Source organism: Oncorhynchus nerka, linkage group LG23 (genome assembly GCF_034236695.1).
Source record: "Oncorhynchus nerka isolate Pitt River linkage group LG23, Oner_Uvic_2.0, whole genome shotgun sequence".
NCBI lineage: Eukaryota > Metazoa > Chordata > Actinopteri > Salmoniformes > Salmonidae > Oncorhynchus > Oncorhynchus nerka.
This window is the reverse complement of record NC_088418.1, coordinates 38,776,617-38,795,315: the sequence shown is the minus strand read 5'-3', so window position 1 is coordinate 38,795,315 and position 18,699 is coordinate 38,776,617. Positions and strand designations below refer to the sequence as shown.

Below are 18,699 nucleotides of genomic sequence, written 5' to 3'. Positions count from 1 at the left end.
ACTGGCATTTACTCCTAAGGTGCTGACCTGTTGCAGCCTCTATAACCACTCTTTATATTATTTGACCATGCTGGTCATCTTTGGATGTTTGAACAGCTTGAAAAATGATCTAGCCTTTATGGCCATGTACTCTTCTAATCTCCAACCAGTTTGGATATAAGTATAACTTTTGTATGATTGAAGCCTTTAGTGAGAGGTCTAATGCTTTAATATTTAATCATATTCATTATATAAATACGTGCGAGAGCCGAAGCCACCCTTCCGACCCTCCCGGCCCAGAACCCAGCACCAACGGAAGTAGGAAGTGGAGAGCGTGGGCACCCTACCCTACCCAGTCCTCAGAGAGGCATAGATACTCCCGCCGTTTACCCCGTGCTTCATTGGTCTGTTTTGCTTGATGGCCTTCCGTTCTGCACTTGTTAGATGGCCCTCTGACCTGCAACCATTTTCTACGGTTATATATGCGTTCCCATTCTTGTAGTGTATCTTATTGCCCGTTTTACTATCGTCCTTGGCTTATAGATCGAGTCAATCCTTCATCAGATGAACCACAACATGTCGGCTAAAGCGATTTAATTCATGAATGCGTTTGAAAGTTTTTAAGAAGAGAATTCGCTTGAGAGGAATTTAACATTACATTTACACCAACTGGTAGGCTAATCACACAACTGTACAGCCCCCACTGGTGAAGAAAGTTACCCTCTACATACACATTCCTTACTGGAATATCTGAAGGAAAATACTGGCAGATCCATAAAACGTCCTTGTACAGAGTATACCTAATAAAAATTTGGATGATTCTAAATTAATATCTAAGGGGCTTTTATACAATTAAAATGCAGGGTTAATAAAAAAAATGTTTTAAAATGTATGTTTATTAAGAGGGCCTCCCGGGTGGCGCAGTGGTTAAGAGCGCCGTACTGTAGCGCCAGCTGTGCCACCAGAGACTCTGGGTTCGTGCCCAGGCTCTGTCGCAACCGTCCGCGACCAGGAGGTCTGTGAGGCGACGCACAATTGGCCTAGCGTCATCCGGGTTAGGGAGGGTTTCGCCGATATCCTTGTCTCATCACGCTCCAGCGACTCCTGTGGCGGGCTGGGCACAGTGTGCGCTAACCAAGGTTGCCAGGTGCACAGTGTTTCCTCCGACACATTGGTGCAGCTGGCTTCCGGGTTGGATGCGCGCTTTGTTAAGAAGCAGTGCGGCTTGGTTGGGTTGTGTATCGGAGGACGCATGACTTTCAACCTTCGTCTCTCCCGAGCCCGTACGGGAGTTGTAGCGATGAGACAAGATAGTAACTACTAAAACATTTGGATACCACGAAATTGGGGAGAAAAAGGGGTAAAATCCCCCCCCCCAAATAAAAATAAATAAATAAGTATGTTAATTAAGTAGTCTTGCTTGTCTAAAAGTAGTGCAAAACGGTTCTGAAATAGTTGATAATTGTCACATCCTGACCATATAGAGCTGTTTATTCTCTGTGTTGGTTGGGGCGTGACCGTAACTAGGGTGGGTTATCTAGGTAAATTATATATCTATGTTGGCCTGGTATGGTTCCCAATCAGAGGCAGCTGTTTATCGTTGTCTCTGATTAGGGATCATATTTAGGTAGCCATTTCCCCATTGTGCTTTGTGGGATCTTGTCTTGGTATAGTTGCCTGCGAGCACTACTTTGAGCTTCACGTTTCGTTTTACGCTTTATAGTTTTTGTCTTTGAGTTTCTCTTCCTAAAACAAAGAGGATGGAAACAACATCTTGGTCCACTCCTTATAACGATCGTGACAGAAGATCCCACCACGACTGGACCAAGCAGCGTGCCTGGGAGGAGATGGCATCCTGGTCTTTAGAGGAGGTTGAGGAGAGAATATCCTGGACTTGGGAGGAAGTCTTGGAGAGATACGAAGGCCTGCCATGGAAGCAGACGGAAGCAGCGAAGGAGGATCAACGACGAATCCGGGGTTCGCAACCACGACACAAGCACGAGAGGCAGCCCCCAAATTTGTTTTGGTGGGGAGCAACGGGGTGGTTGGCGGAACCAGGTTTCAGACAGGAGCCAACTCCACACACTCGCTTTAAGGAGCGAATGCTATGCAAAAACACATTCACGTTTTTTTTAAAGAAAATGCACTGAAACCAAAATACCTTTAGTTTTGGTGATCCTCTCAGCTCCGGCTCATTTTCAAGTCCTCCGGTGGTTACAGTCCTAACCGTGGAACGGATAGCACCATAGAAAGAAGCTGGCTTGATGAAAACTGTCTGTAAGCCGGAAAAGGGTCTGCTCGGAACATAACACACGGCCACCTGGGTTTGCATTGTAAATGAGTAATAAACTGGGTCAAGATGCCAGCAAAGTAGACCTTTATGTAGTAAAATAAAGGTAAAATTAATACCTACGGTAGGCCTACAGTATATCTACCAATATTTTTTGAATCTCTACATGTAGGTCTCCTGATTTAAATCCGATCGAACTTGTTTGTTAAACCCGATGGAACTCGTTTGGCATCAACTGAAAACATTCATCCCTAACTCTGCCAAGCCTACAGTACAAGCAAATATGAACTGGTGAAGGCCATCAAGATATTTTGGCTTGAGATATTGACGATACAATTCTCCCCCTGCCCTCCTCCTTGGAAAGAGTCTATTGTCCTGCTATAATGACCATAATGGATGGATGGCTTCTTTTGTATTCCAATATATTGAATTAATGTATTAATTACAGTCATTTACCGTTCTCATTCTCAGACTGGAAACGTTGCTTGCGGAGTACACAATCACAATTTCAAGTCCTTGTTTAAAGAAAATATATATTTTAGATATTATTTCATTTTCAAATAACCTAAAATGAGCAGTTATAATTTGAATAAAGGGAAAAAGGATATTCTTGAACACATGGTGAGACAATCTCAAATCAAATTGATTTATAAAGCCCTTATTACATCAGCTGATATCTCAAAGTGCTGTACAGAAACCCAGCCTAAAATGCCAAACAGCAAGCAATGCAGGTGTAGAAGAAGACAATATGCCCTTTTAATTTTGTCTGGCTTGCCATTCCAACTAAAATTGAATATTTTTTTCTCAAATAATTTAAACAGGTCGCTCTCCGCCTGACTCTGCGCTTATTTTAGTTAATCGCTCTTCACAGACCGTGCTTATTTGAGACCAAAACTAGTGATCAATTGTAGAGTCGTGACTTTTATAATCACTTCTATTTTCTATTTTTCACTGCCAGACTATCAGGAAGAATGTTGGTACTTATTTTGATCCAAAGCCATGAATGAGTGAGTCACTCAGCTTCATGTAGGTGCCGAGGTTATATGCCTGCGCCATCAACTTGATCATTTTGCAGACACCACTTGCTGCTTATATTCAGTCAACACATACTGTATATCATGGAATATAATTGAACATTTTCATTTTTCTTAAAATAACTAATAACTGTAACAACAGTTTTAGTAAGTAATATGCTACAGTCCAGTTACAGCTCCTTCTGACCAAGTAGAAACAAGTGGGGGTTTTGCAGGTGTGTGTGCAGAACAGAGGAATAGCAATTCTTACACTATTGTTCTATATTCAATCACCTTCATCCTCATCATTCAGTTCAATGAAATTACATTTTGAAGTAGTGAACAATTATCACTTTCTATTTGGTTTATATCGCCCAATTCATTGTCAGGTAGAGACACATTTAGTGCCTTAGGACCCAAATGCACAATCAGTGCTCTAACTCCCCCTTGTGGTGTTCTGGAGCAAGGAAGCAGTGACGCAGGGTAATATACAAAACCACAAAGTCCCGAGGCATAATTTCAAAACATTTAATTGAGGAACCACTGTATCTTGGATAGTCAGTCCTTGCTCATGGATAGCTCTTGTCTATGAATTTGATAGTTCCATTTTTCGAGCCCCTTCCCTCAGTTTTTTAGAGAAACAGTGGCGGGAAGTTTGTTATTTATTTTAAATTTCACCTTTATTTAACCAGGTAGGCTAGTTAAGAACAAGTTCTCATTTACAACTGCGACCTGGCCAAGATAAAGCAAAGCAGTGTGACACAGACAACAACACAGAGTTACACATGGAATAAACAATAAACAAGCCAATATCACAATAAACAAGTCAATGACACAGTAGAAAAAAGAAAGTCTATATACAGTGTGTGCAAAAGGCATGAGGAGGTAGGCCATAGTAGCGAAGAATTACTATTTAGCAGATTAACACTGGAGTGATAAATGAGCAGATGATGATGTGCAAGTAGAGATACTGGTGTGCAAAAGAGCAGAACAGTAAATTAAAACAGTATGGGGATGAGGTAGGTAGATTGGGTAGGCTATTTACAAATGGACTATGTACAGCTGCAGGGATCGGTTAGCTGCTCAGATAGCTGATGTTTCAAGTTGGTGAGGGAAATATAAGTCTCCAGCATCAGCGATTTTTGCAATTCGTTCCCATCACTGGCAGCAGAAAACTGGAAGGAAAGGCAGCCAAATTAGGTGTTGGCTTTGGGGATGATCAGTGATGATTTGGGGATGATTGTTATCATGACTAGTGAACTGAGATAAGGCGGAGCTTTACCTAGCATAGACTTATAGATGACCTGGAGCCAGTGGGTCTGGCGACGAATGTGTAGCAAGGGCCAGCCGACTAGAGCATACAGGTCGCAGTGGTGGGTGGTATCAAAACAGATGGCCCTGTGATAGACTGCATCCAGTTTGCTGAGTAGAGTATTGGAAGCTATTTTGTAGATGACATCTCTGAAGTCGAGGATCGGTAGGATAGTCAGTTTTAATAGGGTAAATTTGGCGGTGTGAGTGAAGGAGGCTTTGTTGCGAAATAGAAAGCCAATTCTAGATTTGATTTTGTATTGGAGATGTTTACTATGAGTCTGGAAGGGGAGTTTACAGTCTAGCCAGACACCTAGGTATTTGTAGTTGTTGTCACGTTCTGACCTTAGTTCCTTTGTTTTTGTCTTTGTTTTACTATGGTCAGGGCATGAGTTGGGGTGGGTAGTCTGTTTGTTTTTCTATGTTGGTTTTTGAGTTTGGCCTGGTATGGTTCTCAATCAGAGGCAGGTGTCGTTAGTTGTCTCTGATTGAGAATCATACTTAGGTAGCCTTTTTCCACCTGTGTTTCGTGGGTGTTTATTTTCTGTTTTGTGTGTCATCACTAGACAGGACTGTTTCGTTTGTTCGTTCTTCCTAGTTGTTATTTTGTTTTGTGTTCAGTTTTGATTATATTAAAAATCATGAACACTTACCACGCTGCACCTTGGTCCTCTTCTCCTTCATACGACGACCGTTACAGTTGTCCACATATTCTAGGTCAGAACCGTCCAGGGTGGTGATGCTAGTCGGGCTTGCGAGTGCGGGCAGCGAACGGTTGAAAAGCATGCATTTGATTTTACTAGCATTTAAGAGCAGTTGGAGGCCACGGAAGGAGTGTTGTATGGCATTGAAGCTCGTTTGGAGGTTAGTTAGCACAGTGTCCAAGGAAGGGCCAGAAGTAAACAGAATGGTGTCGTCTGCGTAGAGGTGGATCAGGGAACGACCCGCAGCAAGAGTGACATCGTTGATATACAGTCGGGAGAACAAGTATTTGATACACTGCCGATTTTGCAGGTTTTCCTATTTACAATGCATGTAGAGGTCTGTAATTTTTATCATAGGTACACTTCAACTGTGAGAGACTGAATCTAAAACAAAAATCCAGAAAATCACATTGTATGATTTTTCAGTAATTAATTAGCATGTTATTGCATGACATAAGTATTTGATCACCTACCAACCAGTAAGAATTCCGGCTCTCACAGACCTGTTAGTTTTTTCTTCAAGAAACCTTCCTTTTCTCCACTCATTACCTGTATTAACTGCACCTGTTTGAACTCGTTACCTGTATAAAAGACACCTGTCCACACACTCAATCAAACAGACTCCAACCTCTCCACAATGGCCAAGACCAGAGAGCTGTGTAAGGACATCAGGGATAAAATTGTAGACCTGCACAAGGCTGGGATGGGCTACAGTACAATAGGCAAGCAGCTTGGTGAGAATGCAACAACGGTTGGCGCAATTATTAGAAAATGGAAGAAGTTCAAGATGACGGTCAATCACCCTCGGTCTGGGGCTCCATGCAAGATCTCACCTTGTGGGGCATCAATGATCATGAGGAAGGTGAGGGATCAGCCCAGAACTAGACGGCAGGACCTGGTCAATGACCTGAACAGAGCTGGAACCACAGTCTCAAAGAAAACCATTAGTAACACACTACGCCGTCATGGATTAAAATCCTGCAGCGCACGCAAGGTCCCCCTGTTCAAGCAAGCGCATGTCCAGGCCCGTCTGAAGTTTGCCAATGACCATCTGGATGATCCAGAGGAGGAATGGGAGAAGGTCATGTGGTCTGATGAGACAAAAATAGAGCTTTTTGGTCTAAACTCCACTCGCCGTGTTTGGAGAAAGAAGAAGGATGAGTACAACCCCAAGAACACCATCCCAACCGTGAAGCATTGAGGTGGAAACATCATTCTTTGGGGATGCTTTTCTGCCAAGGGGACAGGACGACTGCACCGTATTGAGGGGAGGATGGATGGGGCCATGTATCGCGAGATCTTGGCCAACAACCTCCTTCCCCTCAGTAAGAGCATTGAAGATGGGTCGTGGCTGGGTCTTCCAGCATGACAACGACCCAATATACACAGCCATGGCAACTAAGGAGTGGCTCCGTAAGAAGCATCTCAAGGTCCTGGAGTGGCCTAGCCAGTCTCCAAACCTGAACCCATGGAAAATCTTTGGAGGGAGCTGAAAGTCTGTATTGCGCAGCGACAGCCCCGAAACCTGAAGGATCTGGAGAAGGTCTGTATGGAGGAGTGGGCCAAAATCCCTGCTGCAGTGTGTGAAAACCTGGTCAAGAACTACAGGAAACGTATGATCTCTGTAATTGCAAACAAAGGTTTCTGTACCAAATATTAAGTTCTGCTTTTCTGATGTATCAAATACTTATGTCATGCAATAAAATGAAAATTAATTACTTAAAACCTGTTAAGGCTAGCCCTGAATACTGCCCCTTCTGGAGGAATTCGGTACCCATATAAAACATGATACATTTTTGTCAAAAGTTGCTAATATATGCATATAAAAATTATTATCGAATAGGAAACACTCTAAAGATTCTAAAACCGTTTAAATGTTGTCTCTATGTAAAGCAGAAGTCTCAGGGCATGCATTCTCCCAAAGTCTCTCTTGTAATGAAAAAAGTTGCCACCACTTCAACGTCATCGTATACACACTTCCCAAGCAGTTATAACCATGGAAACAGTTTCTACGTCTTCAGCGTGAAGCCTGCTTTCGATGAGGTGTGTAACTGTGAGAATCGCGTGCTCACGAGACGTTCAGCGTGCCCAAACGTCCCGGTGACGCAAAAAAAAAGTTTCCCCAATGCGCGCTGGGATATTTCTCTCTCTTTCCCTCAGGATGGATTGAACAACGTGTGTGTGTCTGTTCGCCCTCACGATTGCTGTAGACCTTCATGTTAAGGCTTAATTATAAACATAGTTTGACAAGTTTACTCGAAATATAATGTATACTTTCGACATTTTGGTGCGCATCCACTTGAAATTTGCATACATTTCGACCGAAAAGTGGCTAGTTTGATAACCGAAAGACACAGACTTGAAAACTGAACGCTAACTTGGTGAGTATTAACCCTTCCAGGTCTTCTGATGGAAGAACAGCCACGGTAAGGGAATATTTATGTCTTCATTTTGGGTTTCTGTCGACTCCAAGATAGAGGAGTCAGTATGCTAAATGGGAGCGCCGCCTCCCTATTATAGCCTAGTGAACGCAAAATGGAACGTTAAAAATAATTGTAACATAGCGATTGCATTTAGAAGAAGTTTATCTTGCCATACATATGTAAAACATGCATATTTAGTCAAAGTTTATGATGTGTATTCCTTGTTAGCTGACGTTATCTGCCGGAGCTATTTTATTTCTTCTGACATTGCAGTAGCATTTTTTGAACGATGCATAATTGTAAACAGAGATTTATGGATATATATTGCATATTATTGAAAAAAAAATTAATGTACTGTGTAACATGTTATATTACTGTCATCTGATGAAGATTTCAAAAGGTTAGTGAAATGATTTTTATTTTAATCCTGCGTTTGTTGATTGCATATTTTTTCCTACTTGGCTATGCTAATGAGGTATGTATGCAGTGGTGGTTGGACATAAATATGTGCTATGTTTTCGCCGTAAAACATTTTAGAAATCTGACTTGCTGGGTAGATAAATAACTTCTTTATCTTTCATTTGAGCCATTTTTCAAGCGATTCTGTGGAGGTTAAATATTTTTAGGATTATTTCTTGCGTTCCCTGCGCCACATTACAGCTCAGGGGGGGTGGGGGGTGTTCCCAAAGGGGATCTAGTATCCCCAAAACGTTAAAAATCATACAATGTGATTTTCTGGATTTTTGTTTTAGATTCCGTCTCTCACAGTTTAAGTGTACCTATGATAAAAATTACAGACCTCTACATGCATTGTAAATAGGAAAACCTGCAAAATCGGCAGTGTATCAAATACTTGTTCTCCCCACTGTATACAGAGAAAGGAGTCGGCCTGAGAATTGAACCCTGTGGTACCCCCATAGGGACTACCAGAGGTCCGGACAACAGGCCCTCTGATTTGACACACTGAACTGTGTGCAAAGTAGTTGGTGACCCAGGCGAGGCAGTCATTAGAGAAATCAAGGCTATTGAGTCTTCCGATAAGAAATCGGTGATTGACAGAGTCGAAAGCCTTGGGCAGGTCGATGAAGATGGCTGCACAGTTCTGTCTTTTATTGATGGCGGTTATGATGTCATTTAGTACCTTGAGCGTGGCTGAGGTGCACCCGTGACCGGCTCGGACACCGGATTGCACAGCGGAGAAGGTACGGTGGGATTCGAAAGGGTCAGTGATCTATTTATTAACTTGGCTTTCGAAGATTTAGAGAGGCAGGGCAGGATAGATATAGGTCTATAGCAGTTTGGGTCTTTGAAGAGGGGGATAACCGCGGCAGCTTTCCGATCTTTAGGGATCTCGGACGATATGAAAGACGTTGAACAGGCTGGTAATAGGGGTTGCAACATTGGCGGCGGATAGTTTTAGAAAGAGAGGGTCCAGATTGTCTAGCCCAGCTGATTTGTACGGGTCCAGGTTTTGCAGCTCTTTCAGAACATCTCCTATCTGGATTTTGGTGAAGGAGAAGGAGGCTCAGGCGAGTAGCTGTGGGGGGTGGGGGGGGGGGGGGTGGAGCTTTTGGCTGGGGTTGGAGTAGCCAGGAGGAAGGCATGGCCAGTCGTAGAGAAATGCTTGTTGTCAATTATCATGGATTTATCATGGACCGTGTTACCTAGCGCTCTTGTTCTCCATGGACTAAAGTGTCCCAAACCTTTTTGGAGTTAGAGCTACAGGATGCAAATTTCTGCTTGAAAAATCTAGCTTTTGCTTTCGTGACTGACTGAGTGTATTGGTTCCTGACTTCCCTGAACAGTTGTATATCGGGGGGACTATTCGATGGGACTATTCGATGCTATGGCAATACGCCACAGGATGTTTTTGTGCTGGTCAAGGGCATTCAGGTCTGGAGTGAACCACGGGCTATATCTGTTCTTAGTTCTGCATTTTTTGAAAGGGGCATGCTTATCTAAGATGGGGAGGAAATTACTTTTAAAGAACGACCAGGCATCCTCGACTGACGGGATGAGGTCAATATCCTTCCAGGATACCCGGGCAAGGTCAATTAGAAAGGCCTGCTCGCAGAAGTGTTTTAGGGAGCATTTGACAGTGATGAGGGGTGGTTGTTTGACCGCGGACCCATAGCGTATGCAGGCAATGAGGCAGTGATTGCTGAGATCCTGATTGAAAACCACAGAGGTATATTTAGAGGGCAGGATAATGACTATTTTGGTGCCCATGTTTACGGATTTAGGGTTGTACCTGGTGGGTTCCTTGTTGATTTGTGTGAGATTGAGGGCATCTAGCTTAGATTGTAGGACATCCGTGGTGTTAAGCATATCCCAGTTTAGGTCACCTAACAGATCGAACTCTGATGCTAGATGGGGGCGATCAATTCAGATATGGTGTCCATTGCACAGCTGGGAGTGGAGGGGGGTCGATAACAGGCAGCAACAGTGAGAGACTTATTTCTGAAGAGATTCATTTTTTGTTTGGGTATAGACCTGGAAAGTATGACAGAACTTTGCAGGCTCTGCAGTAGATTGTAACTCCTCCCTCTTTGGCAGTTCTATCTTGATGGAAAATGTTGTAGTTGGGTATGGAAATCTCCACATTTTCGGTGGCCTTCCTAAGCCAGGATTCAGACACAGCAAGGACATCAGGGTTGGCGGAGTATGCTAAAGCAGTGAGTAAAACAAACTTAGGGAGGAGGCTTCTGATGTTAACGTGCATGAAACCAAGGCTTTTTTTGATCACAGAAGTCAACAAATGAGGGTGCCTGGGGACACGCAGGGCCTGGGTTTACCTCCACATCACCTGAGGAACAGAGGAGGAGTAGGATAATGGTACGGCTAAAGGCTATCAAAACTGGTCTTCTAGAGCGTTGGGGACAAAGAATAAAAGGAGCAGATTTCTGGGCATGGTAAAATAGATTCAGGCATTATGTGCAGACAGGGGTATTGCGGGGTGCCGTACAGCGGATGTAAGCTCAGGCACTGAGGGATGATAAGAGAGGTTGCATCTCTGGACATGCTGGTTATAATGGGTGAGGTCACCGCATGTGTGGGAGGTGGGACAAAGGAGGTATAAGAGGTATGATGAGTGGAACTAGAGGCTCCATTGTAAACTTAAACAATGATAACTAGGGCGGTGGGCCTGGCCTGGCTCAGGGATAGCTTTGGTACTGGGTCACTCGGAGGCAGCTAGCTAGCTGTGAAGATCAGGAGTAATGGTCCAGGGTTTACAGCAGGAATCCGGCGTTGTAGTGGAGAAACAGTCTGGTAGGCTGGCAAGTATTATCCAGGCTAAAAAAAGGGCTGGTATCTGTGCAGAAGGTAAAGACCGCTAGCAGTGGCTAACAATGACTAAATAGCTTGTAGCTAATTAGCTGGTTAGCTTCTGGTTATAAGGTCTAAAAAATTAAAAATAATACCGGTTCCATATCACATCGGTTACGGGAAGGTATAAGAGATTGAAATATATACAAAAAAGGACGAAAATACAAAAGTACAGGAGAGGACGAACAAAACACACCTGCACTGCTACACCATCTTGGACTCTATCAAGTACAATTTGTTATTGTTTCAACTGTCGATTGCAGTTTGAAAGTCAGGTAATCAAACTGCTCTGAGAACGTTAAGAAAACGTTACATAAAAACCATAAGAAAACTTTTGTAACGTTCAAAAAACGTTCTAAGAATGTTATTTAAAAACATTTAGATTCCTTTCTTATCATCAAAAAAATATATATCCTTTAACTTGTTTAGTGTGTTCAGGTGTGTTGGCCGCACCCACTAATTGGCCACACCTGATCTTAATGAGTGCTTGTTTCCTTTTGAAATGGGCTCTGTTTGAATAGACTAAAATGAAAAACGTTGTATCTGTGAATGAAAGAGGGCATGCTAGCTCCGTCCTGGTGGCGCAGTGGACTAACTCCATGGATAGGGAACATAATAGTATAGGTTTGAATGCCGTGTTACAATAAAAAAATACATGTTTTTGCATGATGAATGCCTGTGTAAAAAAAAAAGTTAACAGAAATAAACAAGCAGTGTTATTAAAAGTCTTGAAACATTCAGTGAAGTTATTCAAAAATCTCCAAATAACCTAGAATTTTAATTTTCAGAGCGTTAATAAATCCTCCCAGAAAAACTTTGAAGGATGCAGAATAAAACTAACCCTCTAAACTATGAATAAACGTTCCTAGAACAGGCAACCTTTTCACTTCTGTTCTCGGAACGTCAGGAAACATAGGGCTTTGTTCCCACAACCAATGTGAAACCAAAAACATACGTTTCCACAACTTACAGAGAAAGATGGAAACAGAAAACTGGATTTATTTCATATTTTTTGTCCAAAGTTATCTTTTCTCTTTTGTCCCTCTTTCCGTCCCTCTTTCCAACTGCCTCTCTTCTTCTCCATCTCCCCCATCTTCTTCTCCATCGACATTACCGTTCCCTCTCACCATAATATCTCTCTCTTTCTCAGGCGATGAATAAGTATGGTGTGGAGTTCTCTGGTCCTGGGGGAGTGGCCACTCGTCCTAAAGTGAGCGGCTCAGAGTTGCTGTGCCAGCTGAAGACCAAGGTAGACGTTGCGACCCTGACCCCTGACCTCGAGCCCTTCTCCTCTCTGCCCTGGGCGTACCAGCTGCCCCTACAACCCATAACCTCTGACCTTGGACCCTACAAGAGCTGTGCAGTGGTATCATCGGCTGGGTCACTACGCTACTCTGGACTGGGCAAGGAGATTGGTAAGTGTTGTTGTACTAAACACATTAAAGTTATATAGAAGTTGTGTTATCGTACTATTAAAAGTCACCTAAGTGTACTTCTAGGTACTAAAATCACCCCACTTAAAGTATACTACTGTAAGTGTACTTGTAAGACATCATTTGAAATGTACTCTATACACACTTAAAATATACTTTTACTGACACTGAAAGCTATTGTCAAGTAGTATGGAACCAACATTTTTGGTTACACCAATAGTAAAACCACCCTAATCTGTGAGGTGTAAGGCTAGTTGAGGGCTCCATGAACACGATTATGCCTAACATTTTTAGAAACATTAGACAAGAACCTTGATACTGTTTGACGTCTAAATTTGAACATTAGTCATGAAGATTAGGCTATTTTGGATTTATTTGCATCAGTGTGTTAATAATGTCAGTAGCATATCCCATTTATACTAAAAGTGCACTTTAATTATCTTTGGAGCACTCTTTTAGTTGCAAAATAATTGTACATGCTAAACATATTTTATTTACATCTAATCAGACACTCTTATCCAGAGCAATTTACAGATTGCCTACATTTTCATACTGGTCCCCCGTGGGAATCAAACCCACAATCCTGACGTGACACGTGACAAGTGCCATGCTCTACCAACTGAGCCACATAAGTATATGTATACTTATTTTTATATTTCTAATGTACTAACGCTGAGATTGACGTTAACTCTTGTCAGCTTGCCTGGGGCAAGTATGTCGGACATGCAGATTATAGATTTAAGTTGTCCAAATGGAAAAGTAATTTGAAAAAATCACAATATCAAACAATTAGCCTACTCCGAACAGAATTGTATTAGTGTCCCCTGTCTGCGATGTGTTGAGCACTGTCCTCCCAATTGTTACAGAGCGCATTGCAGTATAATTATTGTAGGTCTGCATTGACAGGCATGAGCGGTCTTTCAATCATGCAGTCTCGAGCTGCGTTTTAGAGACAAAAGTGAGCGTTTGCACTTTTGTTGATATTCATTGCTAGTTAGTGAGTTATTTGCCCAGTTATAGCAAATATTTGGTCAGCAATGAAAATTCTGGAAATGTCATGGTGTGTGCATCACATGCATGCGTGCCAGTATTTCACTGGTTATCTCGCTATTTAACTATTTAGCTATTAGCATGTATTAATGTCATTGTCATGTCCAATGCCATAAACAACTTTCCACCGGCACTCATGAACAGCCTTAAATGGCCGTCACAAAGTTGATACGGGTGCACAGTTGATAAAACCAATGCAGCATACTCTCAGCATACTCTCTCAAGCATTCTAAATTTGGTGTTGAGAAATAATTCTGAAACCCTTGAAAGCTGGGATTCTCTTCTATTCAGTAAAAAGTATTCTTAGAATAACCTAATTGACAAGTACAGTAACTCCTATGCTGTCAAGATCTCCCCTGAGATCTACCCTTACAAATAGATTAACATGTCTTAGTTAGCTACCTTGCTTTGAAGTTGCCCACCTTACCGTTTGATCCCTGGTTCATTGAATGAGGGAATCATTGAATAAAGACATAAATAATATTTGGTGGTAATTGTAATGTTGCAGGGTCGCCAACCACCCTCCTGGATAGTCCTCGACAGCTACTGGGTGTGCATGTTTTTGTTCCAGCCCTGCTCTAACACATTGTAAAAAATCAGCTGCTCAACAGTTGATAAGTTGATTCGGGTGTGTTTTTGCAATGTTGGACCAAAAGCCTGCACACCCAGTAACTCTCCAGATGGAGGGTTGGCCACATACAGTGGGGGGAACAAGTATTTGATACACTGCCGATTTTGCAGGTTTTCCTATTTACAAGGCATGTAGAGGTCTGTCATTTTTTATCATAGGTACACAACTGTGAGAGACGAAATTGTATGATTTTTAAGTAATTAATTTGCATTTTATTGCATGACATAAGTATTTGATCACCGACCAACCAGTAAGAATTCCGGCTCTCACAGACCTGTTAGTTTTTCTTTAAGAAGCCCTCCTGTTCTCCACTCATTACCTGTATTAACTGCACCTTTTTGAACTCGTTACCTGTATAAAAGACACCTGTCCACACACTCAATCAAACAGACTCCAACCTCTCCACAATGGCCAAGACCAGAGAGCTGTGTAAGGACATCAGGGATAAAATTGTAGACCTGCACAAGGCTGTGATGGCCTACAGGACAATAGGCAAGCAGCTTGGTGAGAAGGCAACAACTGTTGGCACAATTATTAGAAAATGGAAAAAGTTTGAGATGACGGTCAATCACCCTCGGTCTGGGGCTCCATGCAAGATCTAACCTCGTGGCGCATCAATGATCATGAGGAAGGTGAGGGATCAGCCCAGAACTACATGGCAGGACCTGGTCAATGACCTGAAGAGATCTGGGACCACAGTCTCTAAGAAAACCATTAGTAACACACTACGCCATCATGGATTAAAATCCTGCAGCACACGCAAGGTCCCCCTGCTCAAGCCAGCGCATGTCCAGGCCCGTCTGAAGTTTGCCAATGACCATCTGGAGGATCCGGAGGAGGAATGGGAGAAGGTCATAAACCCCACTCGCCGTGTTTGGAGGAAGAAGAAGGATGAGTACAACCCCAAGAACACCATCCCAACCGTGAAGCATGGAGGGGGAAACATTATTCTTTGGGGATGCTTTTCTGCAAAGGGGACAGGACGACTGCACCGCATTGAGGGGAGGATGGATGGGGCCATGTATCGCGAGATCTTGGCCAACAACCTCCTTCCCTCAGTAAGAGCATTGAAGATGGGTAGTGGCTGGGTCTTCCAGTATGACAACGACCCGAAACACAAAGCCAGGGCAACTAAGGAGTGGCTCCGTAAGAAGCATCTCAAGGTACAGGAGTGGCCTAGCCAGTCTCCAGACCTGAACCCAATAGAACATCTTTGGAGGGAGCTGTAAGTCCGTATTGCCCAGCGACAGCCCCGAAACCTGAAGGATCTGGAGAAGGTCTGTATGGAGGAGTGGGCCAAAATCCCTGCTGCAGTTTGTGCAAACCTGGTCAAGAACTACAGGAAACGTATGATCTCTGTAATTGCAAACAAAGGTTTCTGTACCAAATATTAAGTTCTGCTTTTCTGATGTATCAAATACTTTTTTGTTTTAGATTCCGTCTCTCACAGTTGAAGTCGGGCGGCAGGGTGGCCTAGTGGTTAGAGTGGTGGACTAGTAACCAGAAGGTTGCAAGTTCAAACCCCCGAGCTGACAAGGTACAAATCTGTTGTTCTGCCCCTGAACAGGCAGTTAACCCACTAGGCTGTCATTGAAAATAAGAATTTGTTCTTAACTGACTTGCAAATACTTGTTCTCCCAACTGTACATTTTATACAGTGGGGGAAAAAAGTATTTAGTCAGACACCAATTGTGTAAGTTCTCCCACTTAAAAAGATGAGAGAGGCCTGTAATTTTCATCATAGGTAAACTTCAACTATGACAGACAAAATGAGAAAAAAAATCCAGAAAATCACATGTAGGATTTTTAATGAATTTATTTGCAAATTATGGTGGAAAATAAGTATTTCTGTAAGACTTCACAAGGTTTTCACACACTGTTGCTGGTATTTTGGCCCATTCCTCCATGCAGATCTCCTCTAGAGCAGTGATGTTTTGGGGCTGTTGCTGGGCAACACGGACTTTCAACTCCCTCCAAAGATTTTCTATTGGGTTGAGATCTGGAGACTGGCTAGGACCTTGAAATGCTCCACTCCAGGACCTTGAAATGCTTCTTACGAAGCCACTCCTTCGTTGCCCGGGTGGTGTGTTTGGGATCATTATCTTGCTGAAAGACCCAGCCACATTTCATTTTCAATGCCCTTGCTGATGGAAGGAGGTTTTCACTCAAAATCTCACGATACATGGCCCCATTCATTCTTTCCTTTACACGGATCAGTCGTCCTGGTTCCTTTGCAGAAAAACAGCCCCAAAGCATGATGTTTCCACCCCCATGCTTCACAGTAGGTATGGTGTTCTTTGGATGCAACTCAGCATTCTTTGTCCTCCAAACACGACGAGTTGAGTTTTTACCAAAAAGTTATATTTTGGTTTCATCTGACCATATGACATTCTCCCAATCTTCTTCTGGATCATCCAATTGCTCTCTAGCAAACTTCAGACGGGCCTGGACATGTACTGGCTTAAGCAGGGGGACACGTCTAGCACTGCAGGATTTGAGTCCCTGGCGGCGTAGTGTGTTACTGATGGTAGGCTTTTACTTTGGTCCCAGCTCTCTGCAGGTCATTCACTAGTTCCCCCCGTGTGGTTCTGGTATTTTTGCTCACCGTTCTTGTGATCATTTTGACCCCACGGGGTGAGATCTTGCGTCTGGAGCCCCAGATCGAGGGAGATTATCAGTGGTCTGTATGTCTTCCATTTCCTAATAATTGCTCCCACAGTTGAGTTCTTCAAACCAAGCTGCTTACCTATTGCAGATTCAGTCTTCCCAGCCTGGTGCAGGTCTACAATTTGGTTTCTGGTGTCCTTTGACAGCTCTTTGGTATTGGCCATAGTGGAGTTTGGAGTGTGACTGTTTGAGATTGTGGACAGGTGTCTTTTATACTGATGACAAGTTCAAACAGGTGCCATTAATACAGGTAACGGGTGGAGGACAGAGGAGCCTCGTAAAGAAATAGTTACAGGTCTGTGAGAGCCAGAAATCTTGCTTGTTTGTAGGTGACCAAATAATTATTTTCCACCATAATTTGCAAATATATTCATTACAAATCTTACAATGTGATTTTCTGGATTTTTTTTCTCATTTTGTCTGTCATAGTTGAGTGTACCTATGATGACAATTACAGACCTCTCTCATCTTTTTAAGTGGGAGAACTTGCACAATTGGTAGCTGACTAAATACTTTTTTGCCCCACTGTATGTTAGCCTGTCAGTGCAGTATTTTACTTCGTGGGGGGTTAAGTGCCTTGCTCAAGGCTACAGTGGCAGCATTTATAATAATTGAGTACAGAGACCCAGCAGCCTTCCATTGTCAATACCAGTGATAATAATGCATTTTATTTTGTGAAGTGGTTCCTTGCATGATACAACACAATTTTCAGTCACCGTTTCGTCCCATGGTCTTACAGATTATATATATTTTTCCTTTGGACAAATGACTTGAGCTTTCGGACAAGTAAAAAATAAATTATACTTGTCTGATGAACAAAAGTTAATGTCAAGTGCTGTAATACATACATGTATTTAATGTGTACTTATATAGTGTTAGTTTGGAACATCTTAAGTTGTACTAAATACACTAAAGATGTGTCAGAGTACTATAAAAAGTCAACTAAGTGAACTTCTCGGCACTTAAAGTAAGGTAAGTAAACTTGTAAGACATTATTTGAGATGTACAATCCTCCCGAAAATATTAGCTACATATGAGAAACAACATAATATATTAAATCAACACTCCACCTGCAGAAAAGGACACTGGGTAATATGTAAATGTTTTTAGGGGTTCACTTAATATGGTCAATGATTGGTAACTTTTTTTCTAATGGCACACAGAAACGAGAGGCCATGTGTAACTTGGTCAAAATGAATGACACCGACTAGCCTATAGGTGGCACTGCATAAGCAGTCTCACCTATACCCTCATCTGCCACTCTGTTTGACCTAGAAACTTGAAACTGTGTATGTAGGGGTCTTTCCTAATGCTGAACACATTTGCCTCAAGGACCCATAAGGTCCGTCAGAATAGATTTTCCTCTATCTTGGACATTTTGAAAAAATGTCTTCTCATGAACCATAAATCCAAATAACACAATTCAGTATTTAGGTCAATGATTCAACCATTCCAGCTCTGCAGATTTTGCTGCGAAGAGACAGAATCATCAGATCATTTGTTTTGGTACTGTCTATACAGTGGTTTCTCCTTTAAAAGTTGCGAGCTTACGCCGCGGGACTTAAGAGGTACCCAGCGCCACAGCTTCATTACTCCAGACCACCACAGGGGGAAGCTAGAGCACTCATTTTGCATTTGGGTCCCAAGGTTTTTATATGACCAATCATATCGAGTGGTTCCAATGACGAATTTGACGCGAGCCACCCGTTGCTGGTGACTTTCATCAGCAAAGATGTCTGGCAAAAACGTTACAGTGGAAGCAAATGTAAGTAGTTATATCATAACGAGTCAAACAAAAAATGTACCATTGAGAGGAATCTGTTAGTTAATGTAGAGACAAACAATTGTACATATTTTTTTCCATTAAAGTT

At 42.5% G+C, this 18,699-nt stretch overlaps 1 protein-coding gene across 1 annotated transcript in view; it reads left to right on the top strand.

Moving 5' to 3' along the window:
• The window catches only part of st6gal1 (ST6 beta-galactosamide alpha-2,6-sialyltranferase 1), a 170,594-nt gene that overhangs the window by 39,805 nt on the left and 112,090 nt on the right, over positions 1-18,699 (top strand). The window contains exon 5 of the mRNA XM_029629923.2: positions 12,198-12,462. Coding sequence (XP_029485783.2) covers positions 12,198-12,462 — 265 coding nt within the window. The remainder of the gene's footprint in view (positions 1-12,197; positions 12,463-18,699) is intronic.